The sequence below is a fragment of the Patella vulgata genome, chromosome 6, assembly GCF_932274485.2.
Source record: "Patella vulgata chromosome 6, xgPatVulg1.2, whole genome shotgun sequence".
Lineage (NCBI taxonomy): Eukaryota > Metazoa > Mollusca > Gastropoda > Patellidae > Patella > Patella vulgata.
Genome location: NC_065884.2, coordinates 1,776,503 through 1,794,068, shown reverse-complemented (window position 1 = coordinate 1,794,068; position 17,566 = coordinate 1,776,503). Strand labels below are relative to the sequence as shown.

Sequence of the window (17,566 nt, the reverse complement as noted above, 5' to 3'; positions counted from 1 at the left end):
GATACAGCGCGCGCACGCTAACCATTCAGCCATCCCCCCCCCCAATTTACACCAAGAAGAAGTTAACAGAACGAAATGCTTGATCGGAATAATTCTGTTGTTTTTCTTGGGATATTCTTGCAGTGAAATGGGGTTTAATGTCCCACGTATCTGCACTATACGCCCTACAATATGCTATGAGGGAAATTTTGAACAGACCGTGGCGCTACATTTATATAGAATTACAACTGTCAATGGTTCTTGTACGTGCGTGCACGCCAATGAGTACACGGGACCTTGTGTTCTCCCTATATGATCAGCTAGACACAGCTGCAAAATTACCAGATAATTTTTCCGCCAACACGATGGCGTGATGTCAACCCTTTTCTAAATGGCCTTCAAGATTGTGATTTAAACAGTTCGAATTGTCACATATTGTCAATTAAGACAGGGGGGACGCCTTCTCAACCTCCAGGGTTTATTCAACCTTCGGTGGAAGCGGAGCTTAAACAAACAACAACCACACATATTGTCAATTGAGAGATATGGATTGAACTGAATCAAAAACACTAAAGCCAAATACCACCACTAGCGGCTATGATTTCCCGTTTCTGTACAGTTAGATGACCAATGGTCCCATTAAACGATTAGTCACTGAGTAAAACTTACATCAAAACAGTGGCCATTCACGTGAGGAGGGCTATTAAACTATTGGCCATTCCGCATATAAATTTCGTACCTTTGTCTCCATGTTTAATACCCGGATCAAAGGCCAGATTATCCAGTCCTGTTGTATGATTTGATTCCATTTCTGCTGTATGATTTGATTCCATGTCCAACTAGTAAAACAACAGTTGAATCCGTCCTAGATGTAGTATTTACAATCAGATAAATGCGGGCAAACTTACAGGGTTTATAGTATAATTCATAGTTTATAGTCTGTCTGTGTACTGGCATACATTCATCTTATTATTGTAATTATCTTATGTTGCAACACAGTGAAATACATCTGGAGAGTTGATTGCTTATCTACGTTTCGCCTGTTTCCATATTCAAATTTTTATTACCTTAATGGATGCAATGCAAGCAATAGTGGTATGTATTTATTTAAAAATATAACATCAGTGCTATTGAAATATTTACTCGTCACAAAATGTAAAGGAAATAATGTTCTGTAAATACTATTAATATGTCACAATTAACATAATGTTTTGTAAGTACTATATCTCACAATTAACATAATGTTTTGAACTAGTATTAATATCTCACAATTAACATAATGTTTTGTAAATACTATTAATATCTCATAATAAATATAATGTTCTGTAATACTATTAATATCTCACAATTAACATAATGTTTTGTAATATTATTAATATCTCACAATTAACACAATGTTTTGTAATACTATTAATATCTCACAATTAACACAATGTTTTGTAATACTATTAATATCTCACAATTAACATAATGTTTTGTAATACTATTAATATCTCACAATTAACATAATGTTTTGTAATATTATTAATATCTCACAATTAACATATTGTTTTGTAATACTATTAATATCCCTTAATAAATATAATGTGCTCCCATTGTGTGGACATGGTTGTCGTGGGTAGCCGCCATCGGTAAATTTTACGATTCAATGTATCCCGACGCTATTTGTATCGCCAATGGCGTCATCAGGACCGGATTAAGTTTGCATGAGGTCATTGACTGATAATGTGACTCGTGTTCTTGTATATCAACAGTGAACAGGGAGCATATTCTGGTTATTCTCCGTCACACCTTCACAAATACAATTTGTATGTCATTATGATAGATAGATGTATTTGTATGCTAGTATGACAGATATATAGATTTATTCGTATGTCAGTATGGTAGATAGATTCATATCGCATAAACATATACACAACATAATAAATGACAGATTTATTTATGGTACAAACTTTTTTTTATAATTAATTTGGGGTATCCCCTGACGCAGCCTATTCCCCCCCCCCAGCTTTTTTACATCGGAAAATGAATTTCTCCTGTAATACAGTTTGATAACCAGTATCAGTTTGAATAAGACACATTAAACAATAGAAACTACAAATCAACATTGTGTCTGGAAAATGGAGTGAAATTGTGATAATGACTCGTGAACACAGCAAATCCGTCATTTGGAGACACGGGCTATTTTGCCTTATTACACTATTTTGTCTATACCGTTTTTTTAGGACTTCGAATTTTGTCTAATGGTTTGGATTGTTTATTTAAACAATTCTAGTGAGACAGACGGACGGACGGACGAACGCAGCCATTTTAATAGTCCCCTACTTTCGTTGAAGAAACAATGGGAAATACACGTCACCACTGTGTGTGTAAAATGGAATACAATTGAGTTCAAGGACAATGTTTGTGTCCGCCATTATTATATATGTGACAGAACTGGTTAAGCACATTCCTAATAATCCAAATAATTATCATTTTAACACAGAGATGCGTAACGAATATTTGTACGAACAATCACGTTTTTAGCTTGTGGACCCTATAGAGGTCACAATTTTTATCCGATTTTGTTGAAACTTGAAATGTAAGTTTATAACCCAAAGATCTCAGTTCCTTTCGATATTTGCGCATATCCGACCGTAACTTCCTGAATTATGGCCCCTGATTGTACGAAAAATCACGTTTTTAGCTTCTGGACCCTATAGAAGTCATAATTTTCATCCGATTTAAAAAACCGTTCTGTTATATCACCGTTACATCCTAAGGATGACTGAGTTCGAATTTCGTGAAAATCGGCCGCCATTCGTTCCCAAATAGCGTAAGAATATGGTATATCAAGGTTGTGGACCCTATAGGGGTCACAATTTTTATCCGATTTTGTTGAGACTTGAAATGTAAGTTTATAACCCAAAGATCTCGGTTCCTTTCGATATTCGTTCATATCGGATCGTAACTTCCTGAATTATGACCCCTGATTGTACGAAAAATCACGTTTTTAGCTTGTGGACCCTATAGAAGTCATAATTTTTACCCGATTTTAAAAAACGTATTATTATATCACCGTTACACCCTAGGGACGACTCAATTCGAATTTCGTGAAAATCGGCCCAAAATTGACAGACAAAATGGCCGCCGTTCGTTCTCAAATAGCGTAAGAAAATGGTATATCAAGGTTGTGGACCCTATAGAGGTCACAATTTTTATCCGATTTTGTTGAAACTTGAAATGTAAGTCTATAACCCAAAGATCTCGGTGCCTGTCGATATTCGCGCATATCGGACCGTAATTTCCTGAAATATGGCCCCTGATTGTACGAAAAATCGCGTTTTTAGCTTGTGGACCCTATAGAGGTCATAAATTTTATCCGATTTAAAAAAACGTATTATTATATCACCGTTACACCCTAAGGACGACTGAGTTTGAATTTCATGAAAATCGGCCAAAAATTGACAGACAAAATGGCCGCCGTTCATTCTCAAATAGCGTAAAAATATGGTACATCAAGGTTGTGGACCCTATAGAGGTCACAATTTTTATCCGATTTTGTTGAAACTTGAAATATAAGTTTATAACCCAAAGATCTCGGTTCCTTTCAATATTTGCCCATATTGGACCGTAACTTCCTGAATTATGGCCCCTGATTGTACGAAAAATCATGTTTTTAGCTTGTGGACCCATTAGAGGTCATAATTTTTATCCGATTTAAAAAACCGTATTATTATATTACCGTTCCACCTTAAGGACAGTTGAGTTTGAATTTTGTGAAAATCGCCCCAAAATTGACAGACAGAATGGCCGCTGTTCGTTCTCAAATAGCGTAAAAATATGGTATATCAAGGTTGTGGACCCTACAGAGGTCACAATTTTTATCCGATTTTGTTGAAACTTGAAATGTAAGTTTATAACACAAAGATCCCAGTTCCTTTCGATATATGCGCATATCGAATTGTAATTTCCTGAATTATGGCCCTTGATTGTAGGAAAAATCACTTTCTTGTTAGCTTGTTCTCTATCCATCTCTCGAAAATGTGGGCGTATCCTGCCTGGCAGCCGCTGGTTTCTTCAATCTAGTCGTTTTGATTTGCATAAATACTCCCACAAAACGATATCAGAGCCACTTGTTTCCAATATTTACATATTTTCGTCCATTTTCATTCTGCCACAGACTCCGTGCGCTGACGTCACACAAAACGATCCGCAGTGAATTTTAAAAATCATAACAAATCAAATTAGCCACAAATAAAATTCAAAATAAGATTAAAGTGTGTGTTTTGCATTTTTAAATGCATAATACAAAACTTCACACAGTGGTTAAATAGCAATTATGAACAAGCACTATCAGGGGAGGATAACTCGCTGTCATCGCCTGTCTAATTATGGAAAAAATATTTGACACCGTTGTTTATTAAATACATTAAAATTAATATTTCTGATATTCATATTTTTTCTTCGGCATTTTGACGGGCCTATACCGGCTTTTAAATTTATTATTTTTTCTAAAACATTGTGTGGAAAATCAGATGAATTATTTTTTCTGATTTGTTTGTAAACTTTTAATTTATGAAGCGTCAATACTCGAATATGTGCAGGATATACATATATACATATAAAGTTTTTTTCTTTTTTAAAAATGCTGTTGGGTAAATGGAACAAACTACAAATGGTTTTGTTGAGGCCCTTAAAAACTGAATGGACGATTTATTTATTATATTTTTTTTATTAAATAGTACTTAGTAGGCCTATGCAGAATTGAAATTTTTACATCTGTTTTATTTTTTTCTAAAATACGAAATGTTAAATCAGATGAACTTAACTACAAATTATATTGGTATCACATAATATTGTATTTATAAATATTTTTTCAGTTAAAAGACCTGTCACAGCTTGTGTTACACTGCCAAAGCCCTATCAAGTGGATTTTTAAAAAAAAAAACCCACAAAATTAAGCAAATTTTATCCTTTAGCCCCCATTTTAAAATTGCTTACATGAAAAGCTACTAAAATGGCCGAATGGTTAACACATAATAAGGAGTAGCGTCTACTGTCCAACCTTGTGGATTTTCCCTGGGTCCTCAGGTTTCCTCCCACTGCTAAACATCCCTACCAACAAGCTAATTATTGAAATAAAATTGAACCATATGTTGAATGATATAGTTTGTGTTGAGTGGACGTTAAATCCCACCCCCTCTCTCTCGAGACCTAGCTGTTTGTGTCAAGAGGATGTTTTAACACACAACTCGTTTCTCTCCCACATCAGATGACTGATTATCTAAAAATAACAGAGCAGAATGCCGAACAAATTTTTTCATCTTATACATGAAAACCAGTGACTAAATAGTATAAAATAAATGGCTATTGAAGAGCCTTTTCCAAACTTTTATACTAAATACTGTTTTACCAAAATTATTTTGAATTTTTTGCTCTACCCTTGCTCTTGCTTTTACCTTTTCCAGAACATATCAGACAGTGCCATCTGGAGTTTTTACGAAAAAAAGAAATGGCGCACCCCCTTTTAATTTTACACAGTGGTAATGAAACCAATAATTAATATATCACATGCAATGTTCTCATCTAATATGTCAGCTGGTTCCCATAGTTTATTACATTGTTTGCATATGGTTGTATCAGTGCCAATAGTAGAACTAGATGATGTTGGGGGTAACAGAGATAACCGATGTATTGGCTGACGGTTCTGTTTTTTTCTGCTTTTCCCCAAGCGCCGTCACCTTTGATCTCAAGGCTTGTCTTTTGTTTACAGTGAATATTTTGTTTGAATTCTTTAATAGCATCAACAAGTGCAATTTTAATAAAGTCTTCAGTAAGTGCCCTAAACAAATCGAAAAGCAGCGAAATGAACACTTCATCATCGTCACTAAATTCCCCGAATAATCCTATCCAAAGGTCAATTACTTCATTTTCATTAACTACTAAATTTCGATATTTCTTATGTATGTTTTCAAGGTTGAGATGTGAGTCTCCGTTTTCAGGCATTTTTGTGGAACTGAAATAAGTTTAACAAAAACAATTGAACACAGGTTCACTAACAATAAATAAACCCCTAGTTGGACCTTGCTTGTGTTGAATTTCAAGCATAGTGTCATCATAGGTACAACTCACGTTTCTCTTCAGGAATTCTAAGTTGCTTTAGAATAAATTGTTTTTTGTAATTTTATAAATTGTTTCAAAGACTTTGGAGTATAAAAATTTAAGATGATCCCTCAAAGGTTGCCCTTGCATAACATTTTCTGGGATATGTTCCATAAACTCTCTATCCAAGTTTCCAGGGACATTCTAGTCGAGGAAGATTAATTTCTGCATTTGTTATACTGGTGGTGTTGTCTAAAGGAACGCCTATTGATTATAATGTATATTGTGATTCCGGGTGCTTCAAGTTAGCAGCTTTCATATTGAAATTCACAATTCGTTGCCCTTTCTTATTTGTACATCTATCTATAGCTGTAAGGGCCATCTGTGTAAGGGCCAAAAATAAGAAGCAGTCAAACTCAACACACAGTAATGTTTGCCCATGTACTTTATGCACTACAAGTGCAAATGCTAATTTAATATGGTACTGTAATCTTGCAGCCAAAGTCTTTTGCTGTCTTGCATCAAATATGTCAAATCTGAATTTTCCTATAGGAATCGTTTTACTGGATCTCTTTCGTTTTGCATGTTATGAACAGTTTTTTGCATACCATTGTATACTCCAGCAATATTCGTTGTTATCATTATAAGAGCCCCTTCCTTCAATATCAATGTTTTAGAAGCATCACAGTGTTTGAGGAATCTCCTACCAATATGTATATTCTGGATAATCAATCATGTAACATTTCTACTACACTGCAGCATTCATGTAGAAGTGTAATTTTACATATACAGTGCCTTTACCCTAATAGTACACACTTCTTAACAGGTTAGATAGAATTTTAAATGTGTTTAACTTGTTTTTTAAAAATGTGACATCACACCAGTTTGAGAAATTAAGTCAACTGGAAAGTAATGTGATATCATAGATGAACCAATAAGTTTGCGGGTGAATATTGTGTTTTATGTGCCTGCTAACTTTTAAAGGATGAAGGAATGAACTTGGAAGTTTTTAAAGAGGAATTATGTAAGATTTAGATAAAGAGCTGGCCGTTCTCTCTTTAATATTTCTAAAATAGATAATGCAAAATGAAAATATTGAAAATTTCATTCACATTAGCTTATTTTGAGCGACGTTATCAATGGTTGTCATATTTAAATTAAATCATTAAATGGCCAAACCATTCTAATCTACTGAAACTCAGAGACAGCTGATGGCATGATTATGGTCTTGCCCTCTTCATAAATGTTTTATGAATAACTTACAATGTATATAACATTTAAGGCCTCAAAAAGACATGCAATAGGCAGATTTAGCTCTTACATAATGCCTGATTAATATGTAACAATAGATGTGTTTTATTCTTGGTCTGAGAATTTTTCAAATTTACCTGCACTAAATTAATATGATACGAGAGTGCCAATACACATTTTTCACTCTAAAAGCAATATGCATCATCATTATCAAATCTGTAGTTTGGAACAGTAGGTAATTGCTTAAAGTCACCACTTGCAATGATCTGATAAAAAGAACAAAATAACCTAATATATTTATATAATTATCCAAAAGCAAATATATACAATAACACAATAAATTCGAATCACTTTTCGATCCTATTGTCATGCTTTTCGTCGATGACTGTCTCTTGATTTTAAATTGCAGAGACATGAAAAGACAATTTATATGTACAAACCTGGAGTCCACCAACAACAGTCAGTTTCTTTCACAAATCTGCAACAGATTCAACCATTTAAAATGTCCTCTTAGACAGCATCCTAATCTCATCTATATCCTAATCTCATCTATGACTAAAACGCTTGCTTTCTTTATTCTTTCCTTTGCAGCCACAAATCTGTCGTCATTTTTAAATAGTTCTTTTAGTTTTTCTATACTACACCAGTTGTGTATTGTCAATCCTCCAAAACCAAATGAAAACTGACTAGTCCGGTTGTAGCACATCCATTTCTGGATCCGTCTATGGTTTCAGAGAACAGATAGTATTAAAATATCATAATTCTATCTTAATTCCAAGTTATCACTACAAATATTGCAAAAAGGGACCCATTATTAAATAAAATGACATATATGACAAAATCAGGAATTTCTTTGAAAAAATTACAAAACAGGAAGCAACCACTATGTGTGGACGTATAAGAATTAATACTGTTTCCACTTTCAAGCCTGCATGTTAGTCCCAAAATGACCTAGTTTGTGTCAAGTGGCAGTTAAACCCCATATCTCTAAATACGACCAAACTTTGTGTGGGCGTATAAAAATTAATATTTTTCCGCTTTCCAGACCAAACCGGCATGTAATTCTTTGTGCAATTTTATTTATTTATTACCATTTTCCAACAAAGAATGTTAAAGCCAGATTTGGTATTCTATATAATACTTGTAAAAACAAATGTTAAATACCGACCAACCCTATAAGACATTTAATAAGAATTATTTCAGGTGGCCTGTAGCTTATTTTAGTGCATATCCAGCAACGGCTCATCAATTGTATAACACTTTCTGGGAATGTGTTGACCTAATAGGAGAAATGGGGTTTCCAAATGCTTATTATGGGCATCTACAAATAGAACATTCACCAACATGCTTTTTGACGGTAGCCCTAAAGATTTTAACTTTCAGTTCAGAGATTTCTTCTACAGAGAACATTTCATTTTTACCATACAAGATAGTATGCACTGTTTGAAAAAGGACCGTAATAATCTTGAATCCAGCAAGAAAGCACACAAGTCCTCAGCTGGTACATGTAGGTATCTTGTTCTTAATGGCAAGGTTATTGTATGGGATCACTGGATGGAGTGTTATGAATATAACTTTCAAATTGGATTCAAAATCCCCCGACATTTGACACGGGAACATATCTTATGAAAGCATACCAACGAAGAATTGAAACTTCAGAAAGATTTGCATCATCAATTGAGATATTGGAGCAACAACTGTGTTAGTCGACATATTTTGTGATAAAACAGACCAATTTCAGACTTATGTGATGGAAGATTTAAGTGCTTAAGGAAAGTTAATGGTTGTTTTCTGTCATGGGAAAAGGATGTAACAGATTCAGTTACTTTAGATGTCAGAAAAAACTTATTTACACGTGAAACAAGAGAAGACTTACAGTCATCAATAACTGGGTTCATATCTCTTTGTGAACGAGTGTTAATCCATGGAAACAGCATCAATCCTGGATATCTGAACTCGGATATTGTAGAAAACCTGTTTTGTCAACAACGAGGCATAAGAAATGGGATGAACACTAATCTAACACTGGCACAATATGGACCATCAAATTCTGCAATAATCCTTGGACAAACACCTGCATCAAATAAAAGTAATTCTGAAATCCTGCGACATTTTTTTTTACAGCCACGAGACTACGTGCCCTTAATCCAAACCAAAATAAAACTGTGTAATGAAAAGTTAATTATAACTTGATAAGAAATTCATGCAAGCACCATTAAATATGTGTTTGCCAGTCCCACACCGTGACCGGTTACAATCACACCGTCGCCCTTTTCACACAAATCCTTCGCCTTCTGAGTTTCCACCATCTGTTTGCTTTTAAAGTTTTGCACGATTCCATTTAACTTCGTCCATGGTTTATTTACACATAATAAATATTAGTACTTCCTATCATTCGGCAATTATTGGGTAATCCGGTAACCCCGCTACAAAAACACCAAGGTCTGCCGAATGCGTCTAATCAATGCGGATCGTTTTGTGTGACAAAAACGCATGGAGTCTGTGACAGAATGGAAATGGACGAAAACGTTGGAAACAGGTGGCTCTGATACCGTTTTGTGGGAGTATTTATGCAAATCAAAACGACTAGATTGAAGAAAAAACATATACGAGTGAATCGGCAGAGGTTAAATTCCCTGACATTACGAATTGTTGAATAAAACCGAGCTGAAGCGAGAGCAGGTAAAAATGAGTCTTAAACAGGCATTCCATATATTTTTATTATATATTGTCTGGTTGGACATGGTGTATGCATATATATATATGCGGATAGAAGGTCAGACCCCTGTGTATAGAGTTAGTCCAATCCTTATATTACCCCCCACCCCCCAAGTAACAATTATAATACGACAATTGCGCATCGATGGAGGGACTTCGAATTTTTACATGACGTCACATGGTGGGTTCCTCGCCAAATATAGCACACTAGTCCTTAGGTAAACCATTTTCTAAACTGAGCAGCTCTCTTTCTATTATTGTGGCACGCACTATGTTGAAGTGTCATTCATTAATTTCTAGCTATTTACCCAGCGTTGCTCGGTGGAGTTAAGTAACGGTTCATGTCGGATTTGAAGTTTTGTGAAACAGGAAGTAGTAGTGTAACTCAGAAACAGGAAGCGGAAGTGCAACGCCACCAGGTTTATGTCACTGCCCGACTCGAGCCAATGATGGATACGCCTGGATCATCTAGACAGTCGTCTGACACAAGTATTTTGTATACGAAAACATTACTTTCTCTAGTAAAGGAGGATCTCTGAGCATTCATTATTCATCAATATCCATCCTTAAATTTGCTTTTTTTTTAAACATTCAAGTCTGAATAACGAAAAATGGGTTGCTCGTCTGGTAAATTCTGTGAATCCACTGCTCTGACATCTTCATACATGATTATGTTAGATTATTATTTGATTTAATTAAATTTCTTCCTGTGTGTTTTCTGCCATTTTGCGATCTATGATAGGCTAAACGGCAGTTACAAAATATTTTATTTGTCGAATGAAGTCATGATTTGTACGACAACCCCAACACTATCTTTCGCTGAATCTAATCGATGGGCATGATTGTAGCCTAGGAATTATCTATCGTGGGTATTTTGATTATATTGACTTTTAAACATGTTAACTAATATTAACCAATCAGAGTTCATGACACAAAACATTTTAACTAATATTAACCAATCAGAGTTCATGGCACAAATTCAAATTATGAACAGTTAAATGAAAAAAGAAATGCGATCATGACTTCCAGGATTATTGTGACATTTGATGTGTATGACGTCATAAGTGACATATCTTCATGCGGCTTCTCTTTGTTTAAGTTTTATTGCTTATGTTATGAATTTATTGCAGCAATAGATTTCTTTCATTTATTGATTTATTCGCATGACTGCCATGGTGCATATCATAATCAAATTTTATACATAAAATGGTGGATTAAGTTACCAGGAAACATAATAGGAAAATATAATTTATTTAAACATACATTATGCAAGAGTTAAATATGCCTTTTAGGCCTGAAATGTTATCTAAATTATTAATTAGGCATTAATGATCTTATCCAGACCATAATCAACCCTCGATGGCCTAGCTAGTCTGCGATGTTTATTGGATTACGTTTCGATTTGCTGTTCGACTTCCATTCATAATTAAATCAAAAAATGGATAATCGAGACTTGTTTTTTATCCTATCGACTTTAGTAATGATTATCGAGGCTAGCCCCAATATTAAATCGCTAATATCACGGTTCAGAGTGGATCAATTTGACTGACATTTTCAACAAATTCCCTTTAGCCTAAGTTATCCTTTTTTAACTATTATAGTGAGAACTGTCAGCTCTGTATTTAATATCCTATGATGTATCTTTAAGTTATCTATTTTTTAACTATTATAGTGAGAACTCCCAGCTCTTTATCTTATCTCCCATAATGTATCTTTAAGTTCTGGAAATGTTTAATTTGTTGATTTATTTGCATGGCTGTCAATGCTGGATACGCCTGGATAATCAAGGATGACCAAAGCATTTAGGTCATATTTCCGAGAGGGGCACTATTTGAGGGGTGGTTCCGTGGTTTTTGGGCCAGACACTAGTAGACCACATGTCGCCCGACACAAGTATTTGTTCCACGAAAAAATTGTTTACGTTATGGGGGTATGTAACAACACAAATAATTTAATTTCTACTTGATACTTCCTCACATGAAAATAAAAGTAATATTAAAACACGGAAACTCAATTTAATTTTACCGGGAAACAAGAACATCTGTCAACATCTGAAATCTGTTTAAAAGACGAGGTATTCCCAATGTTCAACAGTCGTCTTCCAGTTGGTTGTACACGTTGATACAACTAGAAGATACATCAAGATGCGGTTTATATTGGCCGCAACTCTGGTTCTTGTCATTATTATAACGGTTGTTGATGCGGGTAGAAGACACAGGGTACGAAATGGAATCCGTCTCAGATATTCTTATGGACGTCAACTGTCTATGTGGAGACGGTACCACCAACGTCGGACACTGAAACAGATAAGTTGCGACCAAATTAGAAGATCGCAAATTTGCAGCAGATGCTTTGCTGGTGAGTTCTTTTGTTATTTTTATTATTGATGCATCCGCGAACATTTGAAACGAATTCATGCAAGAGGGGAAAGAGATGAGACGAACGGCAACCCTTGTAACGACTTCATTCAAGTGTGGAAGAAGATGGAATCATGAAATATATGTAGTATATCTCGACGAAGGTTGCAGCCATAGTCTCATTAAAATGTAAAAATGACACAAAGTATGCAAAGTTTTATAAAGATTATTAAAATAACAAATTGTGGATGATATTAGAAAAGGTTTTGAAAATTATTTTATAGTATTAACGTGAAATTATCATTGGGTGTGTGTGTGGGGGGGGGGGCGAAATACACCAAGAATTGTGAAAGCCGAGTTTCGAATGCCGATTACAGTGGGTCATCATTAACCAATACTAACTCATGCTGTCGAGATCTTTGCCCTAGGATTACATAGATATTTGTAATTTGTCAATCATCTATTTACAATAGATATATTAATAAAGCTGGTAGTCTCACTTGAAATAAACTTTACGGTTTAACGACATAGAATGACATCGGGATTTTTATAATCATCCAAATCAATATCATACTCTTCTGAACATAATGTCCATTTATTGGATTTAATCTTTTTCTGAACATAATGTCCATTTATTGGATTTAATCTTTTTCTGAACATAATGGCCATTTATTGGATTTAATCTTTTTCTGAGCATGATATCAATTTATTAGATTTTATCGTTTATATAAACAAATGTCAATAAATTGAGAACCATAATTATATTTTAGCCGCCAGTAGATGTTTCGGGTGTGAACTTGTCTACTTGTATTGCTGAAACGATGGCCGTCAAACTTACGGAAATAATTATTCGGTGCCTGTGTTTTTTGGACAGTGAATTACATGGTGACCTCTCTTTATTCTTAATCTGAATGCACCTATCATATTTCCAAATACATTTCATTGAAGGTCAAATGTGCGTATTTGAAAATTTAGCCTGACAACCAACCTTACTAACGAAAAGCAAAATATTACTTTACAAATTTATTGACAGGATCACGGACAATTGATATTAAACTGATGTCTAAATTTTAAATGACGTTTAAGTTCGGACATAAGCCTGATTATCAACTTGTATATGATATTTCCAGTAGGTAGTCACTAGGGATAAAACAAATATTATTAATGTTTTCAGTTAGTCTTGACTTGGGATAATACGATATGATTGAAGTATATGTCCTCTGTGTCCTATAAAAAAGATTTACAGTTTTTCAGTTGACGGTAATTGGGGAACATGGTCTGAGTTTAGTACATGTTGTTCTGTATGTGGCGTTGTTGAACAGAAAAGGAGTAGAGTATGTGACAACCCTCCCCCGGAGTTTGGTGGAGCTGACTGTCCTGGTGATCCTGGTGAAACAAAGAGCTGTAACAGTAATGCTTGTTTGGATAATGGTAATGATCTTAAGACTGTTGTATCGCCCGAAATAGGGTATCTATGATAATAGGGACTTTTCGCATCGACACGAAAACGTAAACATGTGTTCTCTAACGATAATAGCTAGATGGCGTTAATTTCACCCACGTACGGGTTTACGTCACAATTGCACATGAAACGATGACGTTTTCGTATTCGTTTTCTTACCGAATCGATGACGTTATCGTACTGATGCTAATGGTCCCTATTAGGTCTCTCCACCTGTTTTGCTCAGGCAATAGACATGTACTATAGCTATATGATCATAAGTCTCGCACTCCTTTATTCCCAAGCAAGATACGTTTAGTAGCAAACGTGGCATCTACGAAATATTAGTTCTGTCAATCGAACCCCTACCACTTATCTCAATGACAGACCTTATGGTTTCACACCACGCGTTAAACCACTAGACCACCCAATCTCTGGTACTGCACATCGCGAAAGACTTATGAACCTGGTGTGGAAGGGTCTAGTGATGGAAATCCAATCAGATTCGAAGTGCATCCTCTTTCGTAGTAATAAGGAAGACCCTGGATACGAAGAGTGGAACAGATAGGGCTCGGTATCTCATGATCCCAATATTTAACACCAATTAATGACAAAGCAGTATACTCTTCCAAGTTTATCAGACTTTGGAATGGGGGGGGGGGATACGCATGAACTATAAATCGATAGGATCCACCATTTCGTGACTCCTAGTGTTTCTCACTAAGGATTTCAACAACAGTCTCGTAGAGATGAAAATCAAACGGGGAAGTTCCACCAATGACCACTATGCTTCACACCAAATTTGAACACAATCCGCTAAAACTGTAACCCATCCCTCTCTCTCTCTCTCTCTCTCTCTCTCTCTCATGTACAATATAAATGTTTTTATATGTTGTTTTTTTGTAATTACAGTAACGAGACCTATATGTGCGAACCAGTCTTTTGAAGTCATGGTTCTCGTTGACAGTTCGGCCAATATAACTGTTGAGGCGTTCGGACAAGAAAGGGATTTATTACAGAATCTTTATACTGAACTGAGCATCGATGGTGATGCTAGGCGCTTCGGGTTCATCGCTCATGGTGGTGCATCTCCTATTATAGATTCCCAAAGTCTTTTCTTAAGAGAGACGAACAATATCGCAGCACATCAGGCTCGCATCAATGATCTTGAAAAGATAGGAGGCTTGCCATTTCTCGATGTGGCAATAAACGCGTTGTTAAATGTTTTTGAAATTAGTGAAAGGTTCAGATTGCCAGATATTCGAAGAATTGGTATCTTGATAACAGGTAAATATATTATATTTAATCTGATGTAGCACAAGGCATAATCTAAGACACCTGATATATTTAGCTAATCCCATGTAGGTTTGCTGGTACCATAGTAAGTCTAATAGCCAATCGCGTTCTCGTATTCAGAATCATGATCAGAATCATGACGTATCTAATCTGAAACGATTTTAGTATAATTAATATCGGCCCCCATGAAGTACATTGTTTAAAATTATAGTTATATAAAGAGATTGATAATTATAAAGCTATAAATGTATATTGTCAATAAACAGTTTAGAAGTACTAATACGACTACTATCGTTAGGTAGAGCCGTTTCTCAGCCCATCACTAGCGCCCTCTGTCGTCAATAATATTCAATTAAGATGAATAGAAAGAAATGTATCTGATAAAGGTTTTGCAAGATTGGTATTTGGAAATTTGTTGGTCTGCGAAATCTGATGAAATCTTATCATTATATTAAAATACAAGTAAATTATAAACAAAGAAACAATTTACAAATTTGATATGACAAATTTCTGATTTAAAAAACAAATATTGATTTTATGATACAAATGTTAATTTTAGTATACAAATGTTGAAATACAACAACAAATGAAGAACTATGAATTAAGAACTATGAATTAAGAAGTGTTTGGTCTTCCAAACGAAGCAGGTTATGCTCACCCTTTGTTTGAAATGGGATTAGTCTTTTTAGACGAGTGTCCTGTGCAATAAGGGCTATTTGGTTGTGTCTTTAGATACGAGATAAGGGCTTGCAAATCTTTTAGGTGACAAGTAACCTTCAGAAAAGGTTTATACAACTCTGCTGAAATTTATTTCTTTGTATTTTCAGCTGCTGGGGAAACCCCAATAAACGAAACAACCATTTTGGCCAATGATGCGAAGGCGCAGAATATAACTATGTACGCTATTGGTATAAGTGATCGAGTAAGTGAAGAATTTGTACAAGCAATTGCCTCCGATCCATCAGGCGCCATTAACACGGGATACAGTCTACTGAACGAAACAGCTACCCGATTGAAGCAACTGATCTGCTTCTGTGATAAATAAAATAAAATAGAGTCTCATTTACTGTGGCTCAGTCAGTAAGACGTTGGATCAGTGTTTTTTTCCTGTGTTGATCGAGAAAGTTCATTGGGGTGTAACACGGGGGCGGGTGGGGGGCTGGCAAGGGACAACATAGCCGTCCGTATACACACTGGAGTTCGATATAAGAGTGAGCCGTAGCCTCGCTATCCGGGCAAAATGTCCCTCGCAGCAAACTGTATGGGGTATGCTTGTCTTTATTAGCCGAATCGATGCAGACCAGTAGGACGTTAAACGCCTTGTTATTCCATTTTCCATCATAATTCCGGTCCCTAAAAGGTGCTTGTCAACACACTACAGGTCTAAACGTAATACATCGAAATGAATCAGAAAACTAATATTGGGATTATTCAATAATTATAAAAAATCAAAGAGAGAGAAAGAGAGGGAGATTGGGTTTAGCGTCCACGCGACACAAATTAGGTCATTCTGGACCAACATATGGTTTAATTTTATTTCAAAATTTCGCTTGCGCGTAGGGGTCTTTAGCAGTAGGAGGAAACCGGAGGACCCGGAGAAAACCCACGAGATTTGACAGGCGACCCTTCTCCTTTTCACGTACAACCAGAGAATCTAATAAAGAATCAATTGGAAATTGGGATAGTCCTTTGTGGGTCTCGGTCATGTGTTCGTTTCCGGTGTTGGTTTAGAAAGTTCATCGTGATTCTCCAGTGTAGTTTTCCCCTTGTCAGTAGTACAGGACGAAGGGTCTGAGAAGGAGAGCTGTCTAGTCTTACGGATGGTACCATCAATGGAGGTCCCGTGTACTCATTAGCCGAGTCGAGCAGAACAATAGGACGTTATACCCCACGGGTCTCGCGTTTATAAATCAATTAAAATTACCCAAAGGAATAGAATATTGTAACATTATATTTCTCTTAACGTTTAGTCTTTGAAATGATCTAGTTTAATATAATGCCGGACGGGGTACCTGGCAAGGGACAATAAAATATAGTCATTCAGGTGGGACGCAAAACATGGGAGAGAGAGAGAAATGGAGTTTAAAGTCCACTCGACACAAACTAGGTCATTTCGGGACTAACATATGTTTAATTTTATTTCAATAATTCGCTTGCGCGTAGGGGTCTTTAGCAGTGGGAGGAAACCGGAGGACCCGAGGAAAACCCACGAGGTTGGACAGGCGACCCTACTCCTTGTCACGTACAACCGAGGATTCGAAACCACGCCAGTTGACTCAATGACAGGCCTTATGATACAGCACGCACGTACTAACCATTCGGCCATCCAACCCCCCAGGAAAACATGGGTCACGTGTACATATTGTTATGCACGCCAAAGATACCTTGACAGTTGAAATTCGATACATAAATAAATACGCCGTAGTGACAGGACAATCCC

General features: G+C 35.8%; 1 protein-coding gene across 1 annotated transcript; it reads left to right on the top strand.

Moving 5' to 3' along the window:
* The first annotated feature begins 12,117 nt into the window (after positions 1-12,117).
* Positions 12,118-16,217, top strand: LOC126824824 (coadhesin). The gene is made up of 4 exons (XM_050554227.2): positions 12,118-12,390; positions 13,644-13,820; positions 14,743-15,117; positions 15,954-16,217. The coding sequence occupies exons 1-4, from the start codon at positions 12,177-12,179 to the stop codon at positions 16,169-16,171; spliced, it is 984 nt and encodes a 327-aa protein (XP_050410184.1). The 5' UTR covers positions 12,118-12,176; the 3' UTR covers positions 16,172-16,217.
* The last annotated feature ends 1,349 nt before the right edge of the window (positions 16,218-17,566 follow it).